Source organism: Sapajus apella, unplaced genomic scaffold, assembly GCF_009761245.1.
Source record: "Sapajus apella isolate SASKATOON/1434 unplaced genomic scaffold, GSC_monkey_1.0 scaffold138, whole genome shotgun sequence".
In the NCBI taxonomy this organism is placed as follows: Eukaryota; Metazoa; Chordata; class Mammalia; order Primates; family Cebidae; genus Sapajus; species Sapajus apella.
Window position 1 is genome coordinate 3,025,905 of NW_022437078.1, and position 22,821 is coordinate 3,048,725.

General features: G+C 41.4%; 1 protein-coding gene and 1 pseudogene across 3 annotated transcripts in view; one reads left to right on the forward strand and one right to left on the reverse strand.

Moving 5' to 3' along the window:
* Window positions 1-3,311: 3,311 nt before the first annotated feature.
* The window catches only part of TIMD4 (T cell immunoglobulin and mucin domain containing 4), a 42,051-nt gene continuing 22,541 nt past the window's right edge, over window positions 3,312-22,821 (reverse strand). The window contains exons 6-10 of one of the 3 annotated variants that reach the window (XM_032263769.1): window positions 10,310-10,356; window positions 6,027-6,144; window positions 5,880-5,925; window positions 4,414-4,453; window positions 3,347-3,502 (exon numbers count right to left, since the gene is read on the reverse strand). In XM_032263769.1, coding sequence (XP_032119660.1) covers window positions 3,482-3,502; window positions 4,414-4,453; window positions 5,880-5,925; window positions 6,027-6,144; window positions 10,310-10,356 — 272 coding nt within the window. In that variant the 3' untranslated portion in view covers window positions 3,347-3,481. Of the gene's footprint in view, window positions 3,503-4,413; window positions 4,454-5,879; window positions 5,926-6,026; window positions 6,145-10,309; window positions 10,357-22,821 lie in introns of all 3 variants that reach the window. The other 2 variants (XM_032263768.1, XM_032263770.1) reach the window with 2 other exon arrangements.
* LOC116540297 lies at window positions 7,943-8,963 on the forward strand (annotated as a pseudogene).

The following is a 22,821-nucleotide window of genomic DNA, read 5'->3' on the forward strand; positions in this document are numbered from 1 at the left end:
GCCCACCACCACACAGCCCTGGTAAAAGGGAGATTCTTTTCTTGAACTCTCAATCCATCTGTTAGGAATTACTACCTGCAACATTTCTCAAACTCTATCACGTATCGGAATCATCTGGAGGTTTGTTAAAACACAGTCTGCTAGGCTCTACCCCAGAGTTTCTGATTCTGGAGATATGGGGTGAAGGACCTGAATCTGCATTTCTATAAAGTACCAGTGATGCTAAGGCTGCTGGTCTGAAGTGCATTGTTTGAGAGCCACCAGACTAGACCAGAATTTTTTTATAGACCTTGGTTCTACATTGGCACCAGTTCGAGACATTTTTCAAAAATTTAGATGCCCAAGTCATATCCCAGACTAATTACAAAAAGAATCTCTTAAAGGGTAGAACTCAGGAATTGGCATTTAAAAGCTCTCCAGTTGATTGTTCAGCTAACATTGAGAACTACTAGGACAGAGGCTCCTGGAGGCCATCACCAGTTCTAAAATAGTATGATTGCTCATGTCAGTGTTTCTTAGTCTGAACAAGGAGTTTCAGAAATATATTTGTGAATTGATTGAAGATAGCCCTTTGCAAAACAGAAAAATATTCATTGAGTTTAAATGTTCTGTTTAGGAGGTATCTGCTGTCTTCTTTTTCTAGTCAGACCCAAGTTGGTAACGACATCGATAATGGCAGTGGTTTGGGAAGATGGATAGGGGGCATGAGAAGTTAGGGTGGGGTGTATCATTAACTTGACTACATACCCAAAGCCATCTAGCCCCACTCTTTTCCAGATGGGAAAATTCAGGTCCTGAACCTGACTCTAGACCCACTTTCCCCCACATTTCTAAACAAATGTTTGAGTTTAGCACATTAGACCAACTCATTTCAGGTACAGCTAGTGCTCGACTTACAACCATGATTGGGACTGGCAGACCGGTTGTAACACGATTTGGTCGTAAGTTGAGTAGGCTATATCTATGGTTGAAATGGTACACGCGGAGATGGTAGTGCTGCCGGAAGCTGGTCCGCACTGTCGTACGCCCAGCTGGGCAACGTTTGCACTGCCAGACGTGGAGCAGTCGTGGCTAGCGATTGTGGTCGTAAAGTCAAATGGTCATAAGTTGCATAGGTCATAAGTCAATCAATACCTGTATCTTAAGCTAACAAAAGCCAAGTTCACCTGAGGAAAAAAAAAAAAGGTCAGGTGCAGTGGCTCACACCTGTAATCCCAGCACTTTGGGAGGCTGAGGCAGGTGGATCACCTAAGGCGAGGAGTTCAAGACCAGCCTGGTCAACATGGTGAAATCCTATTTTTACTAAAAATACAAAAAATTGGATGGGCATGGTGGCAGGCACCTGTAATCCCAACTACTCGGAGTCTGAAGCAGGAGAATCACTTGAACCCCGGGGGCAGAGGTTGCAGTGAGCTGAGATTGCACCATTGCACTCCAGCCTGGGCAGCAAGAGTGAACCTCTGTCTCAAAAAACAAAAAAGAAAAAAGAAAAGAAAAAAAAAACTGCCAATCTGCTGCTCATTGTTTTTATCATTGGGGCCAATCATTCTGCCCAACAGCAACTGAACGAGTCAGAAGTCAGGCTGCCCTGGGCCAGTTTATTCCAAGTGCCCAGGTGAGGTGGATTTTTACTAACTGCTGGATCAGTGTTGTGTGAATCAGCAGGACAAAAAATCTATAGGCTTCACCAGTCAAGTGATTAGACTGATTTTTTTCTCTCTTAAATGTAATGTCAAGAAAGCTGAAATCCAAAAGATGGACACCTTTGGAGAACCAAGTGCTTATTCCATTAATGTTGCTATCAACATGCTGGGAAGTTCTTCACAGAAATGTCTTTCAGATATGGCTTACTTCCCACATTTCTACCCAGCCAGAAGCCCCTCTCACTCAGACACACATGTTTTTTATTCATTCGTTCAACAACTGTTTGTTTTAATCTCTCTCCCAGGGTTCCTCATGTTAGTAGTTACTAAAGTTTTAAAATAAAATAAAAAAATGAATAAAAAAAAAGTTTTAAAATAAACCTGTTGTTACTGAGGAGCACATTTCCATGAATTATATTTAGAGAAACTTACTTGTATTGCCTTCCTTTTGCATCTAAGCACTGCCCCTGGTTGAATATTGCTGTCATTCATCACATTTTACTCCCATGGACTCTTTTGTTTCAAAATTAAATCCCCCAAGCAAGAATTAAGCTGTGACACTATGGTCAACTCTAAAGACACTCAAATGTGAAAAGAAAATAATAGAAAATTTAGGAGTTTTAGAAGTGAGTCAACGTTGGCTGGGTGCAGTGGCTCAAGCCTGTAATCCCAGCTCCTTAGAAGGCTGAAGCGGCTGATTACCTGAGGTCAGGAGTTTGAGGCCCGCCTGGCCAATACAGTGAAACCCTATCTCTACTAAAAATACAAAAATTAGCTGGGCGTGGTGGTGGGCACCTATAACCCTAGCTATTTGCTCGGTAGGCTGAGGCAGGAGAATTGCTTGAACCCAGGAGGTGGAGGTTGCAGTGAGCCGAGATTCCACCATTGCACTCTAGCCTGGGCAACAGAGCGAGACCCCATCTCAAGAAAAAAAAGAAGTGAGTCAAATTTATGGTGTGACTCCTTGTCATTTCCTGCCTTGTTAATGAAGCATAGGCTCTGTGCTGCTCCTATCATCCCTGCAGCGAGACACTAAACTCTGAAAGCTGGGCATAAAAGGAGAGATACAAACACATACAAGACGAAGGTAATTAGGGTAACAAAAGGACCAGAAATTGCATCCCAGAAGCAAGGAAACTTAGAGAAACATGAGGTTCTCCTTCCAATACCTGAAGAGTTAACCACTCTCCAGTACTTCCCAGCATGCTTAGGGCAATAGCAACATTAATGGAATAAGTACATGGTTCTCCAAAGGTAGCCATCTTTTGGATTTCTACTCTCTTGACATTACCTTTAAGAGAGAAAAGAAATCAGTCTTATTACTTGACTGATGGAGGCTATAGAATTTTTGTCCTGTTAGTTCACACAACACTAGCCCTTAATAAAGACATGTTCTGTATAGGCACAATGAATTTAACTAGAATCCATAGGCAGAGGTCATCAGGAGATAGATTTTGCTTTAAATATTTCTGAATCTCAGAACTGCTCTGAGATTGAATGGACTCCCTTGGGTGAGGTAAGGAGTTCACCATCACTGAAAGTGTTCTAGTATAGTATAAAAGATCACTTCTACAGAGATGATTAAAGCATGGACAGAGAAGGTGCTGTCTCTAGAGTACCTTTCATTTGTGAAACTAAAGCAAGAGTGTATCAATGACATCCACCGGGTAAGTGAGTCTTTTTTATGAAACAAACAAAAAAAGTAAACCTACTAATTTATTTTGACACTTCAATTTTCATGACCCCATTCTCAAGCCTAACGAAAAGTAGCATGTTAGAGGGTGAAAAAGCCATCTTCCTCTTCACTTCCATGCCGCGTATCACTGAGGACATTTTTACTATCTCCAGTGCTGCCTAGCCTGTAAACAGAAGAGAGAGGCTGATAATGGGAAACACAAGACTAGAAAACAAAATGAAAGACAGATCCTGCTAAGTTACAATCCAATTACCCTTAAAGTTCAAAGGGCTCACAGTTCATTCAGTTTAAGCTCTACATTTTACAGGCAGGAAAACTGGGGCTGCGGGGGAAAAGAGTTTCTGCCAATCCATTATAATAAGGAGATAAAAGAAATTTCTTAGCAAAATCTAAAAGCATGATTTAATACATTTATTTACCAAAAGGTCTCTAAGTATGACCTTGAAAGGTCACTTTGCTGGGTGTCAATTTTCCTATTTGTTAATACATATCACACTATTAATGCAATTAATTAGTGAAGGCAAGGCCTTCATTGATAATTTACACCAAGTCTTTTCATTTCTTTTCCAAAAGGGCAGATGGCTAAAATCCCCTACTAGAGAATCTTCAAATACTCTTTTTAAAAAGGCCCCAAAATAAAAAGCTGTTCCCATGATCTAATTGGGCAGAGGAACCAACTCCCAGGAATAATATTCTACATGCTTTTTTCATTTTCCATATTGCCAACTCTCCTCAATAAACTCCAGTTTAACAATGTCCTCTTAAACTAATTTACCCATAGGTAAACAAAAAATTTCAAACAGAACAGAGTGCTGTATCACCTTTCCTTTGCATGCTATGCTTCTATTAATGCCACCTGCCTTTGTATTGGCATTTTGCTCAGACACAGTGTTAACCAAGACACAGGTTAATGTGAGCTAAATCTGCATAACTTTTTCCCTTCTAATGTCACATCTTTCCAATTCTATGTTTAATCAGAACACAAGCTCAAGTCATTAAACCACTGAGTAGCAGCTAATCATTTGTAACAGCTTGTACAATCATTACAACCACCATTCATGCAAGATAAATTACCTCGTGTGCCTCTGCAAACAATTGAGTTCCATGAGTTTCTCTGAAAAGACAAGGCCGCAGTGTGAGCAGAGTGGCTGTGGTGGATAGAACATGCAAAATGCTGGGGGATATCCAGTGCTGCCTCCCAAAAAGCAGACACGGGCCAAAGGCGAGAACCAGTGGCTGGCTTTGGCAGAAAAAGCCATTCCCTTTCCCAGGTCAAGTGCTTGCTGTTTTAGACCAGTCAGTGCTCATCAATTACAAACTCGTTCCAACATGTGGGCAATGGAGTTAAGCTATTTCATTTTGAGTCATCTGCCTATCCAGAATTCAAATACTCACTTGGGTTTGTAAACATTTCTTTATGAGACACACTCAGAATTCAAAACTGTAACCATGCCTTTGTATGAAGGCTAACAGCAGGATTCCAGTAAATTTTAAATTTCCTTTTGCACCTGGGGCAGGTGTTGAAATATACAAGTTTCACTATTGTTCCAATCCGCTGAGAGGGTTACTAGTCTCATCTTCTGATGTACTTCCCTGAAACAGCTTTTGTTAATGAGTACAGACCAATTTATCTGCATTTTACAACAGCACCAGGTGCCATGTGCCTATAATTTGCATGAAAACCATAAGCTCTGTTTCATGGCTCGTTTTTGTAGTGTTTAAAAACTTTTGGGGGCAGGGGTGGGGTGGGATGGAGGTGCAAGGTCATGAAGCAGCTTGAGAATTTAATGAAAACTATAGACTTTGTCCCCTGAAAAATGTAGGCATGAACATATAAGTACTTTTGCACGATTTGAAAGGAATCACATTACTCTTGAAGCCACCTGTGACTTGCTTTCAGGGAACACCTAAGAAAACCAGGATCAGGCCAGGCATGGTGGCTCATGCCTGTAATCCCAGCATTTTGGGAGGCCAAAGTGGGTGGATCACCTGACGTCAGGAGTTCCAGACCAGCCTCGCCCACATGGGGAAACCTCGTCTCTACTTAAAATACAAAAATTAGCTGGTGTGGTGGTGAGCACCTGTAGCCTCAGCTACTCAGGAGGCTTACGCAGAAGAATCACTTGAACCCAGGAGGCGGAGGTTGCAGTAAGCTGAGATCGTGCCACTGCACTCCAGCCTGAACAACAGAGTGAGACTTCATCTCAAAAAAAAAAAACAAAAAAACAAAACAAAACAAAAAAAAACCAGGAATCGTTCATGGTCTTCTTCCTGCAATAATCCTAGCCAAAAGAAGAGACGAGCTAAGGTTTTCTCAACCATAGAACAAAGATAGTGATAATAATGATACTTTCCTCTTAAGACAGTCATAGGGATAAAATGAATTAGGCATGTCAAGAGTATACCATCAGGACTGGCACAGAAATGTCCAATAAATGAAGGTGCTCTTATTCTGCTTTTTTTTTTTCTTTTCCAAAATGTCAGCTCTACCAGGAGGTTAATACACAGAGGCATTAGCCGCTTATGGAGAATGAGCTTACTTGTTACTTCCTTGGCTGGGATGGAGACAGTGACAAAACTGAGCCTATTTGCGGAGAGAGAAAGGGGAAGGAAGTGGATAGAACTCCAGATCCTCCTGCAGTCATCAGGGTTCTGAAGTGCTCCATCACCTGGCCCTGCCTCCTTACCTCTGAAAATAAATGCCACGAGCAATGCCAACAGCACAAATCCCAAGGAGGGGACAACGACCATCAGTAGTTGGGAGGTGACTATTTCATCCTTCGTGAGTGTGGGCATTCCATCCATCTGATGGGACACAGGCAAGGAGAGGAGCCCAGTCACTGCTAGACACCACCCTCACAGGATAACATCCCCACCCAAGGGTACCTTACAACCACCAGCAGTTTAACCACATTTCACCATCTTTTGCCAAAAATCTCTGAAAATCTAAAACACGTTGCCCATATCCCAAAATTTTCCTTAGTGTTAGACAACAGGCATAAGGGGCTGTGGGCCTCAGGAGTCTGAGGGTAAAAAATAACTGTTGTGAGCTGTGTTTTCCATAGTCAAATCCCTTTCATGGCTACTGCTCAAATCCATTGAGGTCTCCCTAGCCCTGTGCTGCTCTTTTCATGGCTGACTTAGGCTTCCAGGGAAAACAGGATTAAAGAGAAAATGAAACTTAATTTCCCATTTTTTACAGCAGTGGTTCTCAAAGTCTAGATGTGGAGCTCATGAGAGCAAAATGATTTTCATGGGACGTTTTTGCCATTTTTCCTGTCATTCTCTCATGAGATATACAGTAGACTTTCCCTAGGCTATGTGATGTGTGATGTCATTGCTCTCACTGATACAGAATGTGGAAAGCAGAGATGAGAATCCCTCTGTCTCCTATTAAGCCAGGCATTAATGAGATTTGCAAGAAATGTAAAACAATGCCATTTTTCTCACTAATTTTTTCACTCATTTTTCTCAGTAATATTCTTTTCAAAATAGAGTTAGTTGCTGTTAAACATGTTACGTTAGTACAAAGTGGGCTTCTTGTTATTTTTAAATGAATTGATTTTAAAATTTTTTTAAAATACAGACACATGTGTAACAAACTTGCACATGTACCTGAACCTAAAGGAAAAGTTTACTTTTTTTTTTTTAATTTTAAAAATGAGATGGTATCTCACAATGTTCCCATGCCTGGGCTCAAGTGATCCTCCTGCCATCATTGCCTTCCAAATTGCTGGGATTTAAAAAAAAAAAATTTTTTTTTTTTTGAGACCAAGTCTCGCTCTGTCACCCACACTGGAGTGCAGTGATATGATCTCGGTTCACTGCAACCTCTGCCTCCCAAGCTCAAGCGATTCTCCTGTCTCAGCCTCCCAAATAGCTGGGGTTACAGGTACTCGCCTCCTCGTCTGGCTAATTTTTGGGGTTTTAGTACAGATGGGGTTTCACCATGTTGGCCAGGCTGGTCTCGAACTCCTGACCTCAAGTGATCTGCCCACCTCAGCCTCCCAATGTGCTGGGATTATAGGCATGAACCACCACACCTGGCCTAAAAAATTTTTTTAATTGCAAAAATGTCTCTGTGTTTTCTGCTGAACAGTCTAGACAATCAAAAATAAAACAAAGCAAAGTCTCAGTTTTAAGAAACGGATTTTTTTTTTCTTTCATAGAGACATGGTCTTGCTCTTGCCCAGGCTGGAGTGCAGTGGCAACGATTACAGCTCACTGTAGCTTTGAACTCCCAGGTTCAAGCAATCCTCCCGCCTCAGCCTCCTGGGTATATGGGACTACAGGCTTGCACCACCATGCCTGGCTATTTTTTTTTAATTTTTTGTAGACACAGAATCTCACTGTTTTGCCCAGGCTGGTCTCAAACTCCTGGGCTCAAGCAATCCTCCTGTCTCAGCCTCCCAAAGTGGGGTTACAGGAGTGTGCCATGAGACCTGAACTATTACTTTTTTTTGAGACAGGATCTCTCTCTTTTGCCTAGGTTGTAGTGCAGTGGCACAAACCAGGCTCACTGCAGTCTCAACCTCCTGGACTCAAGTGATCCTCCCACCCTAGCTTCCGAAAGTAACTGGGACTACAGGTACATGGTACCACACTTGGCTATTTTTCATTTTTACTTTGGTAGAGATTGGGTCACACCATGTTGCCCAGGCTAGAAACTGAGTTTCAAGAGTATAAAATGGCCCTGTGAGAGCCCCCACTGCCGGTAACATGTTCAAGGTGGTTCAGAGGACCGTGGGCCTGGCCAGCCTGAGCCTACTCACCTTCAAAGTCTATGCAACACCAAAAAAGGACTCCCCTCCCACAAATCCCAGGAAGCTTTATGAGCTTTTACTCTACTGAGTTCGCGAGGGCCAATCTAAACCCAGCTTGAGAAAAGCATCTCTCAGCTTTGACATTGTCATGAGCTATATACATGTTGGTGTCAGGAAAGGTCCTCCCAAATGAAGCCCAAGATGTAAAGTTTGGTTCAATGGGGGTGAGACAGCTATGAATAGCTCCAAAATGCACCTGCTGGATTTTTTCCAGGACTAGGTGTTATCAGTTTGGTTGGCCTTGTTGGACTTGTTTTGGCTAGAGGTTCAAAAATAAAGCAGCGGATATTTCCACCTGGTTTCATGAGATTAGCAGCTTCTATTCATTATCTGCAACAACCCGTTGAATTTGTACAGGTCAGAAAGGAGAGATTATATGACCCGGGCTTACAAGGATAGAGAGTCATGAAAGATTTTTGGAAGAAGAACTTTCCAAAGCCAGGAAATGTGAGGGATTCATCTGAAAACAAGTAGAAAATTCCATTCTCTGCAAATTTTAATCAGTTATAGGTAAGCAATAGAAACTTCATATGGTCAATAAGTATTTTTACAAAAAAATGGCAGAGAAGTCAGCATTGAATGTATTAAACGGACTTTCTTCTCCAGGAAAAATTATACTAGGCCTCTGTTATCTTGGGTAATGCCATCCTACAAGCAAATGAATCTGAAGTCCTTTCACTTAGATATAAGCCACAAGCCTTAGAACTCCCTGTACTCATGTTGCTATTTACATACACAAGTAAAATCCAAGTTAAAAACAAAAAGAGTATAGGGCAGGTGTGGTTGCTCATGTCTATAATTCTAGCAGTTTGGGAGGCCAAGATGGGTGGATCATTTGAGGTTAGGAGCTCAAGACCAGCTTGGCCAACATGATGAAACCCCGTCTGTATTAAAAATACAAAAAATTAGCTGGGCATGGTGGTGCACACCTATAGTCCCAGCTACTTGGGAGGCTGAGGCAGAAGAATCTCTTTTTTTTTTTTTTTTTTTTTTTTGAGACGGAGTTTAGCTCTGTTGCCAGGCTGGAGTGCAGTGGCGCGATATCAGCTCACTGCAACCAAGGTTCTCACTGAGCCCTCCTGGGTTCAAGGAGAATCTCTTGAACCCAGGAGGTGAGGGTTGCAGTGAGTCAAGATTGTGCCACTGCACTCCAGCCTGGGCAAAAGAGTGAGACTATGTCTTAAAAAAAATAATGGAGTATAAAGGGACCCTGACACGAAAAAAATTGAGAGGTGCTGCTCTGCAGGCGGGCATTGAGGCATCTTGCCAGGACTATGCCATCTCCATTGACCAGGCTATGCTTTCTCCCTCTCTCTTTGTTCCATTCTGTAACACACAGTGGGCATAGCAACCAGGGCAGGACAACAGACAGTGTCTGAGAGAGAGATGGGGAAGAAGAAAAAGGGGATGGGGGACCTTCACGTATCCTTTACAGACATCTGTACTGCCTGAAGCTTTCACTTAAAGTGGCTTGAATCACTTTTGTAATAATAAAAATAAACAAACAGTACCCCCAGAAAATAAGAGGAATATTGATATCAGGTGTTGATTCTGCAGTATGTCATGAATTCTGGGCCATGCAGAAGGAGCACACAATGATCTTGCATTTTTTTATGTTTTCTTCTTTTTGCTTTTCAAAGCATCAGCACACACAGAAGTAACAATCAAGGTTATTTCTGCCAAGAATACAAGTCTACAAATTCTTGGGCTATTTCATAATCATTGCAATTAATTTTGCCACTTAGCAATATCCTGCTTTTCCTAGTTCATCTCTGCAAACTTCTACTGTTGATTGGTTTTTTTTCTTGAGACAGAGTCTTGCTCTGTCGCCCAGGCTGGAGTGCAATGGCACAATCTTGGCTCACTGCAACCTCTGCCTCCTGGGTCTAAGCGCTCCTCATGCCTCATCCTTCTGAGTAGCTGGGACTGCAGGCATGTGCCACCACATCCAGCTAATTTTTTCATTTTTAATAGAGATAGGGTTTTACTGTATTGGCTAGTGTGATCTCAAACTTCTGGCCTCAAGTGATCTGCCCGCCAGGCTTCCCAAAGTGCTGGGATCATAGGCATGAGTCACCATGCCCAGCCACTACTGTGAATTTGTATAATTTAAGTGATATACGTCAAATACTTCACAGATGTTTTACCTGTCCTGTTTCTGTTTTGTTTTGCTCAGGAACTGCTCTCTCAGATGCTGGGAAAGAAAAGAGAAGAAAATGGTTATTATGTCTGGTGGGGGAATAAAACATCACATCCTGAAATACGTAATTAAGAGCCCATCTGGAACTGCAGCTGATGTGTTTAATTATTTAATCCTGTCTTTTTTGTATAATCTATTTATGCATATTTGATTTGATATGATTTTAATGTAAAGTTTATCTGCTATCCAATATTATCCCCCAGAAACATCTCCATTTTACAGATGGGTAGAGTCAGGCGTTGGGCCAGCAGGCAGTTGGCTCTAATTTTTCTGTAGGCCTCAGCACTTCATTCAGGATTTTTATCCAGCATGAAAATTCGTCACTTTTCTAGTTAGCAAATATATATTGAGCACCTATTATAGGCTACGCAGTGTGATAGCTCTATCTTGAACCTCGTAGAATTTACAACTTAGTACAGAAAACCGAATGTAAATAGTTGGAAACATAATTAGTTATGAGTACAAAATTCTGGGAAAAAACAGTATGTGATAGTATAGGGACATATCAGGAGGATGGCAGACTTGTTCTGGAGGGTCAAGGAAAACTTTCTTTGAGAATGGGAGCTTATGCTGAGCAGTGGAATCAAGTATTCATAATCTATAGTTGAGTTACAAGGGAACCATACTAAGAATCTACCAAGTGCTATGCACCGTTCTGGATACTAGGAATACTGTGAGACTGTGGCTTGGCCCCTACCCTCAAGAAATTTACAGTCCATTAGAGAAGAGAGACAGAAAGATGATTTCAGTCTAACAGGCAAAAGATAGTGATGGAGCACACACAGGCTGCTGGAAGAACAGGTCGAGGGAGAAGCATTCAGCTCAATATTGTAGTTCATTGAAAGTTTTATTAGAATAAAGTTTCATGAGGACAGAGTCCCTGTCTGCCTGTTCACCACTGGGACTCCAATATTGCCTGCATATACTTGGTGCTCAATCAATGCTTGTTGAATAACACTTGAGCTGAGTTAAGGTCGTGTAAGAATTAACCAGGCAGGCCGGGCGCGGTGGCTAACGCCTGTAATCCCAGCACTTTGGGAGGCCGAGGCGGGTGGATCACGAGGTCAAGAGATCAAGACCATCCTGGTCAACATGGTGAAACCCCGTCTCTACTAAACCTACAAAAAACTAGCTGGGCATGGTGGCGCGTGCCTGTAGTCCCAGCTACTCAGGAGGCTGAGGCAGGAGAATTGCCTGAACCCAGGAGGCGGAGGTTGCGGTGAGCCGGGATCGCGCCATTGCACTCCAGCCTGAGTAACAAGAGTGAAACTCTGTCTAAAAAAAAAAAAAAAAAAAAAAAAAAGAATTAACCAGGCAGAGAATGTTGGCAACAGTGTTTCAGGTGGAGAGAATAGCATCAGCAAAGCTGTGGAAGCAAGAAAAAGCATGGCCTCCCTGTCAGATGGCAAGCAGCCATGAAAACCACAGAAATGTTTAAGCATGATATGGTCCAGTTAGGAGGATAAGGGAACAGCCAAGATTTATCATTAAGTCCACGTCTGAATTATCATCTAATTCCATGTCTGAAATTCAGAGCCAGTAAAACTGAAGAGAGAGAGAGAGATTTCAGAAATACTTAGAAGGGAGAACAACAGGATATGGATGTTGAATGTGAGAATGAGAAAGAGAAGAAAGTCTTTGATACCTCAGCAGTTCCTGCTTGAGACGCCTGGCCATTGCCTGAGCTGCCCACTAAGACTGGCGACAGGGGCAGGAGTGGAGAAGGGAAAGTCTGGGAGAAAGGTATTGAGTTCCCATTTACAATCACTGAGCGACTGTGGGGTACACGCAAGCACAATTTGCCTAACAAGCAGGTTGATGCATTTGAGTCTCAATCAAATGCAGGAAAAGGGTGCAGTTCGAAGTACTGTTTTGGGAGTCATCAGTATCCAGGGAGCAGCTGACCTCCTCAGAGAATATAAGAACTCCAAGGGCTGCATGTTCAGAGAGAAGAGCAGAGATCCTGGAAAACATTGGCATTCAAAAGTAGGCAGAGGAGACGGAGGAGAAAAAAACGAAGGGAAGAAATGGTCAGAAAAGAGCAGAAAGTAAGAGCAGTGTCAGAAGCCGGGGCAAGGAAGTAAACATGCAGGAGGGATGTAGTCATATGTACAATAAAATCTTAAAATAGAAACAGAACTTAAATAAAACACACAGGGAGAAGGCCTGGATATAATAAATACCTAAGCTAATAATTAATGAAATTGATCAGTGTTTTCCCCCAAGCTTCCTTTGTACTTAAGGCAAAAGGATAAATGTGGTAGATTTTATAAGGCTCATAATTTGGTATCAGAGCTTAATTTGTTCATCAGGAAAGAGGCTTGATAAATGCCTAGGAACATAAAATTCCAAGAGGAAATTCAGCATGTTTTCATATTCTCGAACTAAGTTATTGTTGTTTTTCTCTCAGAAGTTACTCCCTAAAGCTGAAAATTGCAGGTAAGAATTTAAAACTCCTAACTCTGTTCTGTCAAAATCCTGTTGTATTACAATGATTTGTGATGAATACACCTGAAATGGAAACCATCAAAGGGAAAAGCTGGCCTGGGTCAGTTTTGTCAGAGCTAATCTGTATTTTAAATTGGAATTGTCTAATGGGAGAGACATTTTGCAAACACAAACGCTGCTGCGTGATACCAAACAGCATTTTTTTCCTTCTTCTTCTTCTTATGAAGATGCTGAAAGCCCAAATGAGAAGTACTCCAAGGGCTACAGGGCTGTACACAGAATGGCAACACTGAGCATAAGTTGATGGTGATTTTTCTTCCTTGCGAAAAGTAGCCATGCCAGTGGCAAGGGGATGGGGGTTACGCAAGGCAAAACTACTGATTTCCAGGTTGTCTGTGTTCCTCCAGCCCTCAGACTCTCAAGACCCCGAGCTCTGACACATGTACATTGAGACAAAGGCAGGAGCCTCCCAGAACTTGCTAGCAAAGCAATTCTGCAAGAGGGAAGTATAATGAGTAGCATAGTATCACTACCCCTCTCCCCACCACATCACATCCACCCAGAAACTCAGACTGTGACATTGTTTAGAAATAGTATCTCTGCAGATGTAATTAGTTAAGCTCTTGAGGGGAAATCATTCTACATTTAGGGGAGGCTCTAAATCTATGATTGGTGTCCTTAAGAGAAGGGGTCACAGAGAGACACACAGAGAAGGTCATGTGAAGGTAGGAGAAACTGGAGTGATGCTGTTATAAGCCAGGGAATCCCTGGAGTTCCAGAAGCTAGGAAGAGGCAAGGAAGAGTTCTCCTCTAGAGCCTCCAAGGAAAGCATGGCCCTGCTAGCCCCTTATTTCAGACTTCTGCCCTCCAGAACTGAGATAGAATAAAAAGTTCTGTTGTTTTAAGTTTGTGGTACTTTGTGTTATGGAAGCCCCAGGAACGATATTCAAAGGAATCAACACACAGACATTGAAAGTGGCCTTAATTGGGGGTAACCAACCTAAAAATAAGTCGGAAAATGGGTGCTGAGCACAAGTAAGACTAAATTCAATGAAAGATCCTAATATTAAACTTCAAAGAGTATAAATCTGATATCATATTATTATTAAAATTCCATTGAACATTATTTATTTATTTATTTTTGAGACAGAGTCTCGCTCTGTCGCCCAGGCTGGAGTGCAGTGGTACGATCTTGGTTTGCTGCAACCTCCACCTCCTGGGTTCTCTCATACAGAAATACAGAATTATGTATATTTAAATACTCATGCCTCAGCCTCCCAAGTAGCTGGGATTACAAGTGTGAATCACCAATTTTTTGCATTTTTAGTAGAGACGGGGTCTTGCTATTGGCCAGACCAGTCTCAAACTCCTGGCCTCAAGTGATCCACCCACCTTGGCCTCCAAAGTACTAGGATATAGCAGGAGTGAACCCGGCCTCACACTGAATGTTTAATCCTCACAAGCAACCCTATGAGGTAGACATTATGCACATTACCAGTGAAAAAACTGAGGCCTATGGGGTTGAGCAATGTGATGGAGGTTGAACAGGTGGTATTGGTGGAGCTGGGATTTGAACCTGTCTGACAGACATAAATACCTATGCGGTTAACAACCTCATTATACTGGAGCTCAAGTGCCTTCTACCCTATAAATAGCACATCCAACTAACAGAAGAAAGGAATGTTCAGGACAGTGATTGGCAGTGAACCTAGAAAAAGGATGGTCCAGGACAGTGGTCTCTAAAGAGGACTTGGTACCCATCGTGAGTGTAGTAAGCAATCCGCTGGCTGTGGGGAAAATGACATCTTCTATTTACATTTATTTATACCTCATCTATTAAACATTGTCCAGAAGGATATATTTCATAATGTACAGAACAAATTGGCAAACAAACAGAAATAAGCATCTTAATAACCAGAATACATTATTTTTCATCAGAACACATTATTATTCTGGTCTAGAGAAAAGGAAGGAGTCATGTGTCTCTCAAATGTAGTTTGGAGACTGTGGTCAGCAGAATAATGACACTCAAATATGTCCATGTCCTAGTCTTCAGAAACTGTGAGTAGTTCTCTTACAGGGCAAAAGAGATTTTGCAACATCATTAAGTGAAGGATCTTACAATGGAAAGATTATCCTGGGTTATCTGGTGGGCCTAATGTAACTACAAGCGTCCTTAGGAGGAGGCAGCAAGAAGGTTAAAGTCAGAGGATGTGTTATGAAGGAAGAAGAGTTAATAGAGATATTTGAAGATGCTATGCTGCTGACTTTGAACATGAAGGAAGGGATCACAAGCCAAGGAATGCCTCTAGAAGCTAGAAAAAGCAAAGAATCAAATTATCCCCTAATAAATCCAGTAGGAATGTAGCCCTACCAACACCTTGATTTTAGAACTTCTACTCTTTACAACTATGAGATAATAAATTTGTGTGTTAAGTCACTAAGTTTGTGATCATTTGTTATAGCAGCAACAAGAAACTACTACAGAGACAGTGGTCTCTAAGACCTTCCAAAAGAACATTGGCTCTGGGACAGGCACAAGAGATGAAAGAAAGATTGTCTTTTCATGTTAACATTTTTTGTATGCTTTGTACTTTTTCCTTGTGTGGGTATAATGTATCTTAAATTAATTAAAAGGAAATAACAATAACAAAAGAATCATAACATTAACTCCACTTTTTCTGGGTTCATGGATTCACCAAACCTTCTGGTTAATATTAGATTTTTCTACAGGATGAGAATGTATTTACAGAAGGATTACCAGTTAGAGTTCTTGGCAGCTAGAATTCTCACTGTAAGTTAGTAAATTGGCTTTCTAACTTGTATATTGGACTCTTGAGTTCTTGGTAGGCATGGACACTCTGGTAAAATGGAATTCCTGTAACACTTAACCTTAGATCTTGGAGTACTGCCAAGCGCTTGCCCCTCAGCCTCCCTCACTGTGGCATCCTGGGATTCTCTGCCATCACAAAGTATTTATCTCAACTTTCCTGGCTGTGTGATCTTGGCCAAGATACTTCCCTTCTCTGAGCCATTGTTTCTTCATCTGAAAATGCTAATATTTCACCAACTGATCTCCTATATCCTTTTCAACCTTTCTAATTCTGGATGTCTTTTTACAAATAATTTTACTGAGAAAATTATTTCACAGTATTCTTTTAAAAGGATACAAAACTATAATTAGTAAAAGTATGCAAATATTTAAAAATACATACAGAAATACAATAATATATTTTTAAATATTTGCATTCTCATCCCCCAAAGAAAACTAAAAAGAAACATAAAGACTAAATACATCTGCTTTCAAGTGGAAATATCAAGACAATTAAAATTATTCTTCCTAGTACCATTTTAATTGTCTAATTTCTAAATTTTCTCAAATGTGACTTTTTAATGGTATATATATATATATGTATATATATATATATACATATACACACACACACACACACACACACACACACACACACATATATATATATATATATATATATATATATAGAGAGAGAGAGAGAGAGAGAGAGATGGACGTTCGGTCTTGTTGCCCAGGCTGGAGGGGATGGCACGATCTTGGCTCACCGCAATCTCTGCCTCCCGAGTTCAAGCGATTCTCCTGCCTCAGCCTCCCAAGTAGCTAGGATTACAGCCATGGGCCACCATGTCCAGCTAATTTTTGGTATATTTTTTTTAGTAGAGATGGGGTTTCTCCATGTTGGTCAGGCTGGTCTTGAACTCCCAACCTCAGGTGATCCACCCACGTCAGCTTCCCAAAGTGCTGGGATTACATGTGTGAGCCACTGCACCTGGCCTAATGGTAAATATTGTTTGTATCATATGTTAATTACTGGAAACTCTGGGATGCTTGAGACAAGGGCAAACTCTTGGGGTGTGTGTCCTTTCTCTGAAGCAGTGTCAAAGTGACCTTCTATGTGAAACTTTAAAGACATGCGTTAGAAACCCAGTAACCCACAGCCAAAAAAGGGTTAGAGTGATGATATTAAAAAAGAATACCCTCTAGATCTAAAAGTACTGACATGGAAGCTGCCCAATAGATATATACTGCTTGTTTTTATAAGTCAAAAAAATTTTTAACAGTGAGTACATATAAAAACTGACAAAGACCTACTAGGGTTAATATACTAGTTAACTGTATTTTGCCAGCATCAGTTTCCTGGCTTGGACAATGTACTATAACTATGTAAGATGTGGTCACTGGGGGACACTGGAGGAAATATAGGAGAACCTTACTGTACTTTTTTTGCAAGTTCTCGTCAGCCTAAAATTATTTTAAAACAAGCTTTAAAGAAAATCGTTTAAGGGGTGGGTATGGATTACAAGCCTATAATCCCAGCACTTTGGGAGGCTGAGGTGGGCGGATCACCTGAGGTCAGTTCAAGACCAGCCTGGCCAACACGGTGAAACCCTGTCTCTACTAAAAATACAAAAATTAGCCAGGTATAGTGGCAGGCACCTATAATCTTAGCTAATCAGAAGGTTGAGGCAGGAGAATGACTTGAGCCTGGGAGGCAGAGGTTGCAGTGAGCCGAGATCACACCACTGCAGTCCAGCCTGGGCAACTGAGTGAGACTCTGTCTCAAACAAACAAACAAAAAAAAGAAAATGGTTTAAATATCAGCCATTTCACATTGTTCTATCACATGTATGAATGGTACATAACAGCTTTGTGGTGAAGATTTGTTGAATGAAACTGTTGAATGAAATGCAAAGTGAGTTCAAAAGAACATAGAATGATTTTGAAAAGAAAATAATGGAAAATTTTTGTGAAAAATAATGATCTCTTATTATGAGGAAAATTTAAAAGACCGGGCAAGGATGGTGACTGATGCCTGTAATTCTAGCACTTTGGGAGGCCAAGGCAGAAGGATTGTTTGAGGCAGCAAGTTTGAGACCAGCCTGAGAAACATATCAAAATGCTCTCTCTACAAAAAAAAATTTTAAACAAATTAGCAGGCATTCAAGGCGGCAGTGGGCTATGATTGGGCCACTGCACTACACCCTAGGCAACAGAGCGAGATCTTGTCCCTAAAAAAAGAAAAAAAAGTCTGAAAAGAGAAAGGATACTTCACTTTACAAATTGTGACAGTGATAATCTCTTTATCTGTTCATGGGTGAGAGTTTTGTTTGTTTGTTTCAGACAGAGTCTTACTCTGTCTCCCAGACTGGAGTGCAATGGCATAATCTTGGCTCACTGCAACCTCTGCCCCCCAGGTTCAAGTGATTATCCCGCCTTAGCCTCCTGAGTAGCTGGGATTACAGGCTGGTCTTGAATTCCTGACCTCAAGGAGCTGTGATCTGTCCACCTTGGCCTCCCAAAGTGCTGGAACTCCAGGCATGAGCCACTGCGCTTAGCTGAGAGTGCTGCTTGGGGTACAAGCAACTTTCACTTCATGTGTTTTAACTTTTATTGTGTGAGTACAGGTATATTTATTCTGTAACCTGAAAAATAAAGTTTAAATGTTAAAACTGTAGCATAAAACCCCACTTTACCTTTAAAGGACTTAAAATCTAGTAGGGTAGGAGGCAATGTTTAGTACATGTTCTGGAAGAGCCCTATAGAAACAATTTCACATCTGCCCTTTCTAACGAACCTGTCTTGTGTCTGGAAGGTATAGATCAAAAGTTTGCAAACTACAGCCTGAGGGCCAAATTCAGTTCACTATCTGTTTTCATACAGCCTGGGAGGAGATAAGATTCATTTTCATAGTTTTAAGTAGTTGGAAAAAGTCAAAAGAAAAATTATAAATCATAATGCATGAAAACTTTGAAATTCAAATATTAGTGTCCATAAATAAGGTTTTCTTGAAGCACAGTTGTACCCATTTGTTTACCTATTGTCTATGGCTGATTTTGCACTACAGTAGCAGAGTTGAGTAGCTACAACAGACATGCTGACAGTAGAGCCTGCAAGGCCTAAACTAGGTACGTTCTGGCCCTTTACGGAAAAAGTTTGCAGATCCCTATCGGTCTACTGTACCAAAACAACCCCCATGGTGTCAAAGAATTAAATTCAATTGTAAGAGCCTCAGAACTTAGGGTGGTGATAGACTTCCCTTTCAACATGGCTATGCTTAAGGTGGTACACCAGAGCCTACCCTTTCTCAGTTAGAACTGTGCTATATGCAGTTCTAAAATGGCATTAAAATTTTAAACAAGAAGATCTTTTAAGAGTCAGCTTTTAATATCATCCCTGTTCCCACCCTATTCCTAGAGACTTGCGTGAAAATTAGCAGAGACTTTCTCTTGGAATACATTTATTGAGCACTTACTATGTGCCAGGCACAGTTATAAGCACTTCATATAAATTATAATTTTTTGTTTAAACTTGAGATAGGGTATTGCTCTGTCGCCTAGGCTTGAGTGCAGTGGTGCAATCAGAACTCACTGCAGCCTCAACCTCCCAGTCTCAGGGTATCCTCCTACCTCACCTCTGCTTCCCAAATAGCTGGGACTACAGGTGTGTGACACCACACCCAGCTAGTTTTTAAATATGTTTTTTGGTAGAAATGGAATTTTGCTTTGTTGCCCAGGCTGGTCTCGAACTCCTGAGCTCAAGTGATCCTCCCACCTCGGCCTCCCAAAGTGCTGAGATTACAAGTGGGAGCTACCACGCCTGGCCAAATCATCACATTCAATGCTCATAAACCCATTTTACAGATGTGTAAACTGAGGCTGAAAGAAGTTACATCAATTGCCCAAGATGACACAAACAATTTCAGGAAATTTGAACCCAACTCTGAATGACTCAAAAAAAATGTTCGTAATGAGACTGACAGAAAAGAAAAAAAGCATATTAAAATTCTACTTGAAAACACAAATTCTCCAACGAGTGAGCTTCAAGCCAGAAATCAACTGGAAAGAAAAGCACTCTGTCTTCTCAGTGGGTGTATTTTAAAACAGATATCACATATGTTGACTCATCATTGAATTCATAAATGCTAGGACTCATCTGTCTCTATGCTTAAAACAAAATTAGTTCTGAAATAAGTCAACTCAAAGATGCAATTGTAATGCAATCCTGGACATTTAGAAGTGACAAGTGCAAGTTTCTTCTTTCTCGTGGGTAGCCACAGGCTTATGCTGCCCCCTGTGGATCATGGACGATATGATCTTAAAAAATGCAAAAGGCTGCAAAAGAATCCGGAAATCACAATCCGAATGTTTAAGAGTGGGGAGGGATTTGAAATGGTCTCCCCAGTTTCTTTTTTTTTTTTTTTTAATTTGTTAAGAGGAAAGCTGAAATCTGAGAGAAAGGTTCATTTGCCCAAGATTTTACAGTAAATGAGTAAGAAAGGAAGGGACTACATACATTTGCTGACCTCTACTCAGAATTCACATTTTCTGACCTTTCCAGCAACACTAATACAGATCTGGAATTTCAAAACTCCTTATGAAAGTGGAAACACACATATATTGAATTCAAATACTTGCTTTAAATTCTGAAGGCCTCTGCATGTTTTTAATACGTAGAATTATCTGAAAAAGCATCGTACACTTGAATAAATCAACAAAGTATTACATACATGAGTCAGGCATTCCTTAGGTCCAAGGGAAGAATTGGGTGGGGTTTATGTTGGTAATTTTGAAAGAAAACAGAGAGCAAGTCGTATTGGAACCCAATGCGGTTCAGAAAGAAGAAGAAATGGTGAGATGCTGTCACATTTCACACAGATTAGGTCAACAGAAGGAAACCAGAGATTCTAGAACACCATTGTTCAAGAGGCACCCTGGTTCTGAACTTTGGCCTCAACCTTCCACTTGTTCTGAGACACACTAGCAACAAAATTTTATCATCCCTGTGAGAGCCTAGAGTCACCTCCTCAGGCTCCTGTTCTCACGTGCCAATAGCTGAGGGCCTCAGGAAAGCACAGATAAGACCTCATTCCTAATCCTTCATCACGGGACTCTCCTCTGAAGGGAGAGCACTCTACTTTGCCCACACTAGCTGATCAATAAATCTCCACTGAGGCCAGGCGCGGTGGCCCATCCCTGTAATCCAACACTTTGAGAGGCCGAGGCGGCCAGATTGCTTCAATGCAAGAGTTCAAGACCAGCCTGGGCAACCTAGGGAGACACCATCTCTACAAAATTAAAAAAACAAATAGCTGGGCTTGGTGGTACATACCTGCAGTCCCAGCTACTTGGGAGGCTATGGCAGATGGATTGCTTGAGCCCAAGAGATTGAGCCTGCCATTACCCATGATCCTACCACTGCACTCCAGCCCAGGCTGCAGAACAAGACCCCATCTCAAAAACAAACAAAGGAAAAATCTTGATTGTGGGAGGTGAGACGATCTGCCTTTATCCTAAAACCCTCAGAATTATTTATAATGACAGCAATAATAATAAATGGCTACCATATACTGAGCACTTACTCCAGGCCAAGTGCAATGTGAAGTACTTCCCACATTCTTAGTGAATTCTCAGAAAATGCTCTGCAGTAGTTACCATTATTGTCCTCATCTCACGGTGGGAAACTTGTGACCTGGAGAGGTTGGGCAACTTGCTCAAGTCGCACAGGAAGGGACAGCGCAAATCTCAGAGCCAGGATCATCTACCTGCAGAGCCCAAAGTCTTATCCTCTGGGCTCTGTGGACTTTGAAAACTGTGGCAAGATGAGTGCTGGAGAGTAAATACAATGGGAAGACTGGGTCATACCTGTAATCCCAGCACTTTGGGAGGCCAAGGTGGGCGGATCGCCTGAGGTAAGGAGTTCAAAACCAGCCTGGCCAACAGGGTGAAATCCTGTCTTTACAAAAATACAATTAAAAAAATTAGCCAAGCATCATGGCGGGTGCCTGTAATTCCAGCTACTCAGGAAGCTGAGGCAGGAGAATTGCTTGAACGCAGGAGGCTGAGGTTGCAGTGAGCTGAGATCATGCCACTGCCCTCCAGCTTAGGTGACAGAGCAAAACTTTGTCTCAAAAAAGAAAAAAAAAAAAAAGAAAGAAAGAAATGAAACCCCAGTCCTCCATCACCTGGATGGATACAAGTTTTAGAAAAGAGATTCTAATAATCATTATTATCGATGATTATTATTACAAGTATGATGTAAGCATCTGAAAGTGCACAAAGCGCTTTCACATACATTATCTTATTGGAGTTTTAATATGATTCTATGAGCTAAGTAAACTTGGGCAGACTTATTGGAAGAGGAGGAAATGAAAGCCCTGAGGGGTCCATATCTTGCTCAAGGCTGTATAGCTAATAATGAGAGCTAGCGAATGGTAGGGCAATGACATCTGATTCCAGATTCCACTTCTTTTCCTGTCTACTGTACTGCTGAGTATCACAGGGTTCAACAGCCCTCATTTATAGATGGTAGATCTTGCCAAAGGGCATTTGTACCTTTATTTGTAGACTTGTTTACAGGGCAGAAAACAGAGAGAGAGCACACTGCGGAACTCACTGAGGTTTACTCATTTATGCCACCCTCTGAAATCAGAGACCTCTCCAGTGCCTGGAAACCCCTCCCTGGCTACGCATCAGAGGGATGTTTTGGCCCACAGAGGGGCTACGCAGCCCAGCTTGCTAGCTATCAGTGAGGACCTATCCTGGGGCTGGCTTCATGTTCTATTTCAACAGCTCACCCCTTATTTCTTTTTCACTCTTCTTCTGCCTTACACGGACATAACCTCTTTTGAAGCTTGGCAATTCCCTTTGATCTTATTTGGTTGACATTTCTGAAGATAAGCTGTTAGATGCTAGCATTACATGGATTCGATTCCTATTTTACTAATTAAAAAAATCATTTGTACAGTTGGTAGACTAGAATGCTATTATGAGAAAAAATAATAAGAATCCATTTCTGTCCTTTTCCTTTATCCCACAGCTGGGCTACCAACTGATTTAAGCCTGTGAACAGCACTGGGCAGGAGAGATAAAACAAATCTGCTAATACCTCACGAAAGATGTTGACTTTGAAATGAAGTGCATCCAATTTCTTTCTTCCTAACAATGGCATCAGTGAGTACACATGTAGTTTGCTTCATT